This window comes from Camelina sativa, chromosome 18 (genome assembly GCF_030686135.1).
Source record: "Camelina sativa cultivar CO46 ecotype springtype chromosome 18, ASM3068613v1".
NCBI lineage: Eukaryota > Viridiplantae > Streptophyta > Magnoliopsida > Brassicales > Brassicaceae > Camelina > Camelina sativa.
In genome coordinates, this window is record NC_141897.1 from 17644702 (window position 1) to 17657263 (window position 12562).

General features: G+C 33.9%; 2 protein-coding genes and 2 pseudogenes across 2 annotated transcripts; 3 read left to right on the plus strand and 1 right to left on the minus strand.

Annotated features, from left to right (window-relative positions):
* The first annotated feature begins 351 nt into the window (after window positions 1-351).
* Window positions 352-3031, plus strand: LOC104761643 (uncharacterized). The gene is made up of 2 exons (XM_010484762.2): window positions 352-2535; window positions 2622-3031. Exons 1-2 carry the CDS (start codon window positions 664-666, stop codon window positions 2715-2717), a joined length of 1968 nt encoding a protein of 655 aa, XP_010483064.2. The 5' UTR covers window positions 352-663; the 3' UTR covers window positions 2718-3031.
* A 1975-nt stretch (window positions 3032-5006) lies between these two features.
* LOC104761644 (E3 ubiquitin-protein ligase At1g12760) lies at window positions 5007-7539 on the plus strand. The gene is made up of 4 exons (XM_010484763.3): window positions 5007-5696; window positions 5928-6465; window positions 6557-6935; window positions 7128-7539. Exons 2-4 carry the CDS (start codon window positions 5954-5956, stop codon window positions 7272-7274), a joined length of 1038 nt encoding a protein of 345 aa, XP_010483065.2. The 5' UTR covers window positions 5007-5696; window positions 5928-5953; the 3' UTR covers window positions 7275-7539.
* A 782-nt stretch (window positions 7540-8321) lies between these two features.
* On the plus strand, window positions 8322-8903 carry LOC104761645 (uncharacterized; annotated as a pseudogene).
* Window positions 8904-10558: 1655 nt separating this feature from the next.
* LOC104763486 (uncharacterized) lies at window positions 10559-12252 on the minus strand (annotated as a pseudogene).
* Window positions 12253-12562: the final 310 nt, after the last annotated feature.

Here is a 12562-nt window from a genome sequence, read left to right on the forward strand (position 1 = left end):
GTTTTATAGAAGAATTCAGGTTTCATGCATTAATCTCTTCTTCTTCAAATCTCTGCTACCACTTGACCTCATGACTCATGACTAATGAGGTTAACCAATTGAGCTACAAGTTCAGGCACATTAAACTCTTCTTTTGTGTTTGGGATTAACTCTTGATCATACGTATGTTAAAGCTTTTAAATTATCCTTTCCCAACAAAATTTCCTGAAAACTTCAATCGAAATTTTGGTATAATAGTATAATTTTGTAATCTTTGTTCAAAAAAAAAAGTATAATTTTGTAATCAAGAAAAGTATAATTTTTCTTTCTATTATACACAATAAACACACAGACAGGAGAACGTGTTAGATTGTGATTAGTAAAGTAGAAGAATTTGGAGCAGTCGTGGTTACAGACAATGTCGTCGGTTAGGGCACTTCCGTCATTACAACTTTACTAATATAGTTTCTCTCCTCCATTAATGTCTCAATCATAACATTCAATTATCATCTGAGAATATAAAAATAATTAAAAAAAAAACAAATAAATTATCTGAAACATCTCTCTCTCTCTCTCTCTCTCTCTCTCTCTCTCCAATTCATCTCTCTTCAGCTTCAATAGAAAAAAAAAACTCTCTTTTTCAAAGAAATTTCAAAAAATCGTAACTTGGAGGGATTCAATTTGATGGAATTGGTCCCGTACGACACGGAGACGAAACCTTCGATCCCCACGAATCTCGCGTGGCAAGAGATGTTTCGTTCCGCTTCAACCCGTAAACCTCAAGACCCTCCGTCTTCTTCTTCTTCTTCATCGGAGCCGCCGCCGTCTCGTAAACCTCCCGGAGATGGGGGAGAAGAATCAAGCAACAAAACATCTTTATCAACCGTCGATTCACAAGCCCGTCTCGCTATCTACATAGCAATGGCTCACGCTGGTCTCGTTTTCGCAATTTGTGTTGTGTATTTCGTCGGGAGGCTATTACAAGAGTATCTAAGACCGATTCAATGGGCGATTCTTTGTTCGATCCCTTTGAGAGGTATTCAAGAAACCCTTGTTGATTTCTGGAGCGAGCCTTTGAAATTAGGGTTGACGGAAGTTGTCCTCGCTGTTCCCGTCTCTGTTTTCAATGTCTTCATCGGTTCCATCGTGGATATTAAAAACTTATGCTTTAGGGTTTTTCTAAGGAGATCGAAACCTAAGCGGACGAGGAAGAAGAACGGTACTGGGTTTTCGAAACTTGTGAAATGGTTGGTCTCTTTTGGTGTGTTTGTGATTGCTTACGAGAGGATTGGGGGAATTGGGTCTCTTGTGATTCTCTCTTTAGGTTTCTTGTTTAGTTCCAAGAATGTTGATTCGACTCTCTCTGCTGTTTCTTCTCTGAGGAGTAACAGTTTTAGGAGAAGCCATTTCACTGCTTATTTCACTAGAGGGATAATGAAGAGATTGAATACAATTGTTGCTATTGGTTTGATTGTGCTTATGATTGTTGGATCATTGACTGGTGTCATCTTCTTCTCTTATAAGATCGGTGTTGAAGGGAAAGACGCTGTTTATTCTCTCAAGTCTCATGTTGAAGAGAGCAATTACGCTGAGAAGATTGGGATTAAGCAATGGATGGATGAGAATGATGTCCCTGGAATGTTAGATATGTACACTACGAAGTTCTATGAAACGGTTTCTGAGCAGATTGATAGTTTGGCAATGCAGTATAATATGACGGAGTTAGTCACTGGGATTAAGCATTTCGTGATCGGGCATCCTGAGAACACGTCAACGCCATCCACTGCGCTTATAACTCCGTCTCCTTATACAGAGAAGCTTATGAGTTTGAGGACTCGGGTTAAGAACAAAGAATGGAGTCAGATATACTCAGAGGTTGATGTGATCTTCAGGGAGCTTATTATCACAAGAGAAGATTTAGTAGAGAAAGCTAAAGGCTTTGCTGTTAAAGGAATGGATGTATCGCAACGTGTTTTCTCAAGCAGTGCATCTGTTGTTGGGGGCGGGGCGAAGTTCGTTTTCTCTATAGGAAACTCGATTATCTGGGGAGCAGCCGAGTTCTTCAACTTTGTCTCTCAGCTGATGGTTTTCATTTGGGTTCTATACATTCTAATCACATCTGAATCAGGTGGTGTTACTGAGCAAGTCATGAACATGCTCCCGATCAATCCAAGCGCTAGAAACAGATGTGTTGAAGTCCTAGACTTAGCCATCTCCGGCGTGCTATTAGCAACAGCTGAAATCGCCTTCTTCCAAGGATGTCTCACTTGGCTATTGTTTAGACTATACAATATACATTTCCTTTACATGTCGACTGTTCTCGCCTTCATCAGTGCTTTGTTACCCATTTTCCCTTACTGGTTCGCCACTATTCCAGCGGCATTGCAGCTCGTGCTAGAAGGAAGATACATTGTTGCAGTGACTTTATCTGTGGCTCATCTTGTGTTGATGGAGTATGGTGCTTCAGAGATTCAAGATGACATTCCAGGGTCTAATGCTTACATTACTGGACTAAGTATCATTGGTGGAGTGACTCTGTTTCCTTCTGCTCTCGAGGTAACAAAAATAAAAGATTGGATCTTTTGGGATTCCGAAACTAAAAATTGGCGATTTTGTAATGTTTATTGTTGTTGTTGTTGCAGGGAGCGATAATGGGACCGTTGATAACGACGGTGGTGATTGCTTTGAAGGATCTGTATGCAGAGTTTGTTCTGAATGATCCAAAGAAGATCAATTAGCTGTTTATTTTGGTTTTTTTTATATCATGAGCTTCAAGTGCTTCTGCCATGGCTTCTGCTTTGTATTGGAAGAAAGAATCATGTGGATTAGTGTAGAGAGAGTGAAAGGGAGAGACTGAAGTGTTGATTGATGTGTTTTTTTTTGGGATTGTATTTTTATAGTGTGTGTAGCAGTAAATTTCAATTGTTGTTGTCTCCTGTTGTATTGTATGAGTTCTGATTCTTTTTGGGATACCGTGTAAATGTTTTTTTTTTCATTTTTAATAACTCTTGTTTCTTTTTATTTATATAAATTTAGGTTATACGTTTAAAAACTGTTGAATTTAGAATTGAGCTGACGGAAATGTAATAACTTGATGTATTTTTATTGTAAATATATATGGTAAACTTTGTAACTTTATTGGACATATATAGAATTTATATTGTTTACTAAATATACAATTAACCGTAGAAGCTTTTTGGTATAGTGGGGTTTCCTTGCTATAATAATCCACAAAGTCATATATTTTTACAGTTTTTCTGATAAATGTTATGTAACAAAAGCAGAAACAAATAAACCAAACCATGGCGCTTATATAGATGATGTTCTTATTACACGGTTATGGGACAGCTCAAAAGCCCAATCATACGTGGGATGTATTGTTGTTAGTTGTTACTGTGCAAAAGCAAATCTATAAATCATGACTTAGTAAACAGAAACATATTCCTAGAATTAGAAATTTTTGTGTAGACTAGTTGAAAGGATGTCGGAAGTACACTACTACATACTAGAACAAAAACAAGATATGATGAACACGGTTAAGTATGAGTTTAAGTGATGTCGTAAGAATAATGACACCAAAAGAAGCGAGTCAGAGCCGTGTGACAAAAAACTGATAATGCGACGATTTCAAAGCTAATACACAATCCACGTTTCTTATGTACTCTTGTGAATCCACGTGTCCGGATTTGATGTTGTTTTTGGATTTTGCTTCCTTTCCAAAAATAAATAATTGGTCAATATAATGTTGAGGAATAGAGATCTTTTTCCTCTTGTCAAAAGTAATCATGCTCGTTAAGTTATATTTCTCCATTGGTCCCTGAATTGTTGTCGTCGACGTCTCGACGAGGCCGACATATGTACGTATGCAAAAGATATGGTCTACATAGCCTTTAAATTACGTCATGAAATGACATTATACAATTTAGTTAAAATATCCTAATTCTACGTGTAAATCATAGAATAGAATATATATACATAATTACTAGTGGTTAGTTGTTAATTACAAAGTATAATGGAGTTCATTAACACGAATCCAGAAACGTAATTATATATTTTTGTTTTATATAGGTAAGAATTACAATTGTGTTAGATTAAAGTTGACAATACACTTTGGAAATTTGTGTTGTCAGTGTCACCTTTTAATACTTACTATTTTAAGGGATATACATATACCATATGCCCATAGGTCAATTACATAGTCTAGGAAGTTTCAAACTTATATCGATTGATATGCAAAATGGAATAAGGTACGTTTTACTACAACAACAACAACAACGAGAAATGTCGAAGCCGCGACCTACGATCTATATAAGTAAGAACATGCATAAAATTCTACTTGACCAAAGACCTCCGACATCAATTGAACGTTCCAGAATTTTAAATATTTATAAATTTCATTCAAAATTGGTTAACCTTATAAGTCTCTTGACCACTATAATATATAATCCGGACAAAGAACATCATATTAAAAAATGGGAGAATAACAACGTGGAAAAGGAGAGAAAGCTAAAGGAACGTAAATGATAGAAACTCTTATGGTTGAGATTAGTTAGCCAACCATCCCCACTCCTTCGGTTACATCCTCCTCCCCCTCCTCCTCCGCCAATGTTACCCGCCCAATTATTCTATTTTGTGTTGCCAAAATATATACATGTAATAATATTTGTTTATTTCATTTGGTCTTTACCGGCACCAGCATTTTTTTTGGTTCTACGATACATGCTCTTTTTATGCTTTTCGACCTGCCCTAATATATACTTCCTCGAAACACTGAAACAAAGTAAAAAAAAATCCCATGTCAATAAAAAATCATTCAAATTATTATAAATTATAATTTTGGCTTGAAATTATTTATTTTAAATCATTTTTTATTATATCATATACCCCATTACCACCATAGTATAAAAAGATCCATAGGAAGATAAAATACGGTTATCAATATTACTATATTTGGTAAATGATCCCAAGAGAAAACAAAAGGAGAGGATTTTTCTGTTATAACAACCAAAAAGAAAAAAAGAGATAGTGATATGGTGAATTGAAGAATTGATGACTTCATTGAGATATGTTATTCCTATCCATTTCTTTTGATAAAGAAAGATATAATAATAAATACCAAAACAAGAAAATTGAAAAATCTCAATCTTTACCTTTGCTCACAATTCTTAAGAGAGCGAGAGAGAGAGAGAAGGGTCTGCTTTGGCGGTTGGAAGCAGCAGTTGCTATATCTCTCTCTTATAAAAACAAAAAACATTGCTTCATATACAAAAATCGATCTCAGGTGTTAAGATTAGGCCAACGGTTCTTTCTTCTTCTTCTCTTTGATTCTTCAAACCAAAGCCATAAACCCAAAAAAAACAGAGTTTGGTTCGAATAAAATATAAAGATTCCATTTTTATGGTTTGATTCTTGGTCGCCATCTCTCGCCCAACTTCTTCACCTTCCCTGACATAATCACTACACCTTCTTCCTTATAATTAGAAACGTGATCTTTCCTCCAAAGTCGTTTCATTCCACACTCGAATAAAAAAAAATTGTTGCTTTTTTTCTCCTTTTGTTCGTGGGTTTGAATTGCGATTACAAATAGTACTTGGGTTTGTGGTAAATTACGTTTCCGTTTGTAAAAGAGCTTCCTTTTTTTGGGGGGACCAAATCGAGGAGTTCGTGTACGGAGCTGAGTAACCTGAGCTTTTGCCTTTTTGATGGTTGCAGATAAGGTATTTGATTTTATTCCTCAGTAAACTTTCATGTGTTTTTTTTGTTATTGTTGTTGGGGTCATGAAAATTTCATGACTTTATATTCCCTTTTTATTTCCATGTGTGTGTGTTTCATGATCTTTTCGTTTTTATAGTTACGGTTCCATGTACGTGCTCTTATAACTTATAAAAACTTTCAGAAATTTTGATTCTCTCTATGCAATTTTTGTTTGTTTGTTTGTCCTATGAAGGTTTTTAAAATCTTGAAAAAGTTCCGATGAATACACGTTATTCCGGTCAGCCGGAGGAGCTATCTTCCAGTAACATTTCAATCACTATTTCATCGTCTGCTTCGTTAAACTCCACACCTCGAGGCGATAACAGTCATGTTACTACTGCTGGTAATAATGATCAAGAGAGGTCTCCTCCATCTTCGTTTTACATAAGGTTGGCTATGAAGGTGTCTAGAGCTAGGTGGTTCATCTTCTTGAGAAGAGTGTTTCACTACCAGAACGGTTCAAGATCCGATCTTGGCTCTAATCCTTTCAATTCGAGTGCTTGGATGATGTCTGAGCTCGTTGCTCTGCTTGTTCAGCTCACTGTGATAACACTCACGCTAGCTATCTCAAAAGAAGAGAGACCTATTTGGCCAGTGAGGCTATGGATTACGGGTTACGATGTTGGATGTCTTCTGAATCTCATGCTGTTGTATGGTCGGTATCGTCAACTAGATGTTGGTTTTGTCCTCGGAGATGTTGAGCAGCAACAGAGAGGCAGAGAAGATACAAGGTAAACTCCCCAAAATCTTTATCTTTTGTTGGTTCTGAATCCAAACAAGATCCTGAGGTTGTACTGATATCTCTAACTGTTGTTATTTCAGGTCATCTCATTTGATGAACAAATGCAGAACGTCGTTAGAGCTTTTCTTTGCGATTTGGTTTGTGATTGGGAATGTTTGGGTGTTCGATTCTAGGTTCGGTTCTTTCCACCATGCTCCCAAGCTTCACGTCTTATGCGTTTGTCTTCTAGCTTGGAACGCTGTCTGCTATTCCTTTCCCTTTCTTCTCTTCCTCTTCCTTTGTTGCCTTGTGCCTCTCATTAGTAGCATCCTTGGATATAACATGAACATGGGATCCTCAGAGAGAGGAGCATCAGATGACCAAATCTCTAGTCTCCCTAGTTGGAAATACAAACGAATAGACGAAAATGCTTCTGATTCTGATTCAGATTCAGATTCAGCTACCACAACCGATGATCCAGTAAGTCCTAATCCTTTTACTCAAAATTCAAGCTATATCCATTTCGTTGACCAGTAAGTCCTAATCCTTAATATAGTATCTTGATACTTTATATCACTTTCACAATAGGTGTCACAGATTAAAAACCAGTCCCGGTTTAATGTAATTTAGGATTGAAATGGACTAGATTTTGACTTTTGGTTTGGTTTGCAGGAGTGTTGTATATGTTTGGCAAAATATAAAGACAAAGAAGAAGTAAGGAAGCTTCCATGTTCACATAAGTTCCACTCAAAGTGTGTAGATCAGTGGCTTCGTATAATCTCTTGTTGTCCTCTCTGCAAACAAGATCTTTCAAGATGACAAAGCAAAAAAGTTCTAAAAGCAGACAAAAGAGTCAACAAAATCTCTAATTAAGTTCTATACTTTCTCTCTTTTGTTTTTTTTTTCTTTCAAAGGTTTTATTTTTTTTTTAGTTTTGGTTTGAAGCAAGTCGGTTACTTGTGTGAGTGTCAGATTTTTTGTACAAAAAGAGCTCACCAGTAATCGTAAGTTACATTGTGAGTAGATGATGCAAATCACAATGGCAAAAAGATTTATAAAATCTTAATATAGTGTTTAATACACATTTAATATGTTCGTATATATTTTCTTTTCAATTTAAAAGTAAAATACAGTATATAAGTACTCCAATAATATCTGGTCTGTCTTTTTGGGACGTCAAAAATATATGTATACACTTCAATAACGATGTTGATTTCTTAAGAAATCTTCTATAGCACTAAACCTTATATAAAAAAAGTTATATGCTCATATAAAAGTTTGAAGGCATCTTAATAGTTTGAGATGGTTTAGACATCAACTATGTAAGTCTTAAGGTGTTTTATTTAGAATTCTGGATTTTGAGTCTTTGAAGTTTTGTCCGAACCCAAAATAGGCACAAATCAAACAAAAAAAAGTGTATATATATATATTGCGTTACAACTTACAAGATCTTCAAATTAGACTGTTCTGGATTTTCAACTGGCACTAGCACAACTATATTTTTTTACTAAACAAATTTTTGTATTTATGTATAGTATATGTTCCTAATTGCTAGACATTTCACAACCTTTATTCATGCACAAATGTGTAACCATAAAAAGAAGAAGAAAACCTCCAAGTCAAATATTTTCCACTAAAATTGTTCTTAATACTTTTCTAGAATATTTACTTAGAGGATCTCCAACCCATTTCTTCATTTTTGACTCCATTTTGGAGTAACTCCATTCTTAGAGCATCTCCAATCACCAATAACTTAAAAAAGGAGTTTGTCAACAACATTCCAAGGTTATTTTTAGCTGCCTTCTCACCCAAGTCACCATATAAATGACCTTTTTGATTTCATTCCCAAGAAAGAAACAACACTCCCAAAAAAAAAACAAAAACTTCCAAATCATTCTTTACGTACATCAAAACCATGGCAAAAGAAAACTCTTCAACCCTAGTTCTTGGACAATCTACGGCGGAGGAAAAGTATTCCACAAGTTTAGCCAAGATCAACCGAAAACCTTATGGATCGATCACGAAACAGAGCCAAGATCACCAAAACTCAGCGAGTTTACGCCGTTGGGGATCGTCCTCAAGTAAACCGACGAGGCAGAATTGTCTATGTTCTCCTACGACACACGCCGGTTCTTTCAGGTGCAGGCACCACCGCCGCACCGCGTTGATTATTCATTAACAATAACACGTGTCGGGTTTATTGGGTCGAACCTCGCGGTGCTGTTGTCATCAAAGTCAAGCCGGTTTAGTGACACCCTCAAGGCTCAGTAAACCAGCGCCGTAAGCCGGTCACTGTATTTTGTTTCGGTATAATAATTGTCGGTTTTGTTTATTCTATTGACATTGTTCGATTTTATCAGAAAACATGGTTCAATAATGTATATATACTAAACCAATTGAAAGCGACCGATTCAAGGTTAAACTTTATATAATTTTCACTGATTTGATTTATATTTTAGCTTTGATTACATACATTACACATATTATACGCTTTATCATTTACTAAAATTCTGTATGACGATACATCAAAACTAGTAGAAGACTATAATATTTGTTTTCTCAACAAATCAAATTTAATTAGATTTATGGAGATGAAGTCAGAGAGTGTTAAAGGATCAAATAATGGATAACTCGAATCTCTCTTTTAAGGTAATGAATATAGTCAACAAAATAAATAAAAAAAAAAGTATTGGCCATTATTAGGTAATGAATCTAGTTCGGATAAAATCAATTTTAATGTTAGATAATTTATGTAGTTGGGGTACTTTATAGTATAATTCTAAAAATAGTGAATATCTTATTATATATATATATATATGTTGGTCAACAAAAATAGTGAATATATTAAACAATTACAGTAAAACCTCTATAAATTAATAAAGTTGAAACTATGAAATTTTATTAATTTAAAGAGGTTTTCCTAATTTAGTAATTTTTCAAAAGAAAAGTTTTAAAATAATATTTAATTAATGTAACTAAATGAAAATAATAATTATTATATTTTGAAGAGGATACTCAAAATTTTTTATATAGTAAAAATATTAGAAATGAACTCTAACAGAAATTAGAAATTAGTGTGTATATATACATATATTTTGATAATTTTCTATAATTATAAATTTATATTATTGATGGAACTATATCTATATAAATGATTTTTAAAAAAATTATTGTCTTATTATTTTACTAAATTATATTTAAAATTATACTGATCTAACTTAGGAGCGGAAAAATATATTAATTTATAACACTTAATAATCGAAAGAATATTAATTTATACTCCCTCCGATCGTGAATACCTGTCATTATAGATTTTTTTTTTTGTCAAAATATCTGACGTTCTCACTTACCCATATAACTATCACTCTAAAATGACTTATTTACCCTTCTATTATTTTTAGTCAACAAGTTCAGAATTCTATGTGTTGTTTAATGAGTGACTCTAGATATTGCTAACAATTGACTATATTTAATATTTATGTATCTTTCTACGTGTATGACACAGTATAAAGTTTCCATCATTGCTTCTTCTTTTTAACAATACACAAAAATTATAAAATCAAACAAAATGAAGAAAGATGAAAGTCAAGAGAAGGAAGAGCTACCTGTTTACACGATTCATTATCGTGTCAAACATGATTTCGATCTGAACAAACTGTTTTTCTACGATGAAGGAGAATTTAACCCTGATCTTACAACTGGAGAAGAAGAAGTTGTACTCCAGATGTTGAGGATTTACTTTCCAAATTTCTTCTAAATTCAGATAAGAATTTTTATTGTATTGCTGTTACAAGTTATTTTGGTAATAAAAAATATGTCAAATATAATTTCACATTTCTATCTTTTACTAGTACAATATTTATTTTATTTCAAACAAGTTCATTTTAGTTTTTTAGTTAAAGCATTATAAAGCTGTTTTGAAAATTTTTTCATTATTTTGAATTGTTCTCTTCACTTGTACGTAGTATCATTGACCAAATGGCTATAATAAACAAAACACGATACTTGTAGCATTTGAATAATTTTAGAACAAAACTTATTTCAGAAAAATAAACCCATAAAAACTGACAAATAGAAAAACCCCCAACAAAGAGTCCAAAAATTTAAATACATAAACTCATGAAGACGATAATGCTAGAGTATCCATCACAACTTATTTGAAGAGGAAGACGATTTTCCATATCAAGTGTAGATTTTTTCATATGTGGGATTTTATATTTGTTTGATCCTCCAATTTTCATGATCTCTTTCATGCATAATTGGAGAGTCAAAAAAATATAAGTTACCTTTTTTGTTGGATATTCTTCAAATGATTCCTCCACAACATGAATAAGATCTTCTACGGTTTTGGGGCATGTCTTGTGTTGTAGTGACTGAATGGCACTAAAAATCCAAGATCTAAAATATTTAGATCCAGTGAATTGGAAGGTTGACACATCAGACGTATATCAAAACCATTTTTAGAAGCAGCTTCTTGAAATTCTTTATCGTCACACTCAACATGTGTTCTTGCATTGTCTTGTTAGATGAAAATAGTCTTCCCTCGATCTTCAATTGGCCATCTTTCATAAATTATCGGAATGACTTTTTCAATCAAACATGCTTTGATATCTTCTCTTTTCACAGAATTTGAAGCTTTTACCTCTAGAGTTCCAGCATCTCTATTCTTGCTTCGCCTCTTAGCAGGTTCCATAGTAACAAAAGGAAACACTCCTATTTTTCCAGAAAATGTCTCGTTTCCTTCTTCGTCAAATCTCGGTCGAGCCATCGCTGCTAGAAACATAACTTTTCCAATATAATTCTTACTTTGACATGTGCGATGTGGCACTTCTTCCTCGGGAAGTAAATAATACTTCTCTGTTTTCTTCGTCATATAAAACCATTTTCATCAATATGTACAATATTGTACATATCAACAAATTTTGGTCCATGAATCAAAGTATCTTTCTCCAACATCGAGACACAAAACTTCAGCCTAGCTTTCATATTCTCATCCTTTAAACTTGGTTTAATGGCATTTGTATGACGTCGAATCGTACCTTCTTTGACATGCCTATGCAATGTTGACTGAGCAATACCCAAACCCATTGAAAGCGATCGAAGTGTTGTTCTCTTGTGAAATGGAATCTCCTGCACTTGATCCAAATCAAGCGTGATTCTCTTCCGGCCACAACATCCTGATTTTTTGTGGGAGACATTAACTTCTTCACCATTAGACGTATCTTTTGCTTGTTTCCAAATTCGTTGCACTGTTCGAATAGAAACCAAAAATAATTCAGAAACTTCGCGAGTAGTAAACTTTTTTAATTTCCCATCTTGACTTCTCTCTAACAGAGCATTATATATCGCCCGCCGTTCTGTGTTTGAAAGATTTCTATTGGTTCCATGCATTAGCTCCACTCCATCCATCTCTGCAGTTTAATTTAAAAAATTAAGAAATTAAAACATTAAAAATACTACAGCATTTTCAAGTACCAACTTTTGTTTACACGTACCATAGAAATATTTTAAATACATGGAGTAGTAAAATTTCTCTTTACGTATACATGGAGTAGTAAACGACAAAATTTCACAAATACAATGACAAAACAAAAAAAAATTAATTTAAATCCTGAAAATTAATACCTGGATCTATTTCAGGAAGAGATTCGTTGGAGGCTATTGGATTATTGACGATTGCAATATCGTCACCTTCAGTATTGGAGAATTCCTCATTGATTGGGGTTTGATTAAGATCAAACAAAAACTTATTTTCACTGGCTATACAAGGAAGATTCAGATCTAAAGTAGAATTCATGATAAATGAAATTGTGATTCATGTCCTTTCGTTTTACGGATATATATACAAGCATCATTAGTGATCACTAGTTTCAGATTTGGCTCCAATACTAATTTTAATTTTTGTTTTGGCTCCATGTTCAAATTTTTAGAAGAATTTTAACAACAAAATCTTCTTTGTTACGTGTATTAATTCATTTGCATATCAAAAACACATAATTTTGACTACAACTGCATGCAAACTTGTGCACTTATGAAATTATTAAGAATAAAGAAGATTGGGATCGGCAGCAATATTTGACTAAATAATGATTAGACACTATTTATAT

Excerpts from the sequence above, each read along its gene's own strand:
- LOC104761643 (XM_010484762.2), top strand. The coding sequence starts at position 664 with ATGGAATTGGTCCCGTACGACACGGAGACGAAACCTTCGATCCCCACG. Across the intron at positions 2,536-2,621 it reads TGTTTCCTTCTGCTCTCGAG|GGAGCGATAATGGGACCGTT; the intron begins GTAACAAAAATA and ends TTGTTGTTGCAG.
- LOC104761644 (XM_010484763.3), top strand. The coding sequence starts at position 5,954 with ATGAATACACGTTATTCCGGTCAGCCGGAGGAGCTATCTTCCAGTAAC. Across the intron at positions 6,466-6,556 it reads AGAGGCAGAGAAGATACAAG|GTCATCTCATTTGATGAACA; the intron begins GTAAACTCCCCA and ends TTGTTATTTCAG. Across the intron at positions 6,936-7,127 it reads CTACCACAACCGATGATCCA|GAGTGTTGTATATGTTTGGC; the intron begins GTAAGTCCTAAT and ends TTTGGTTTGCAG.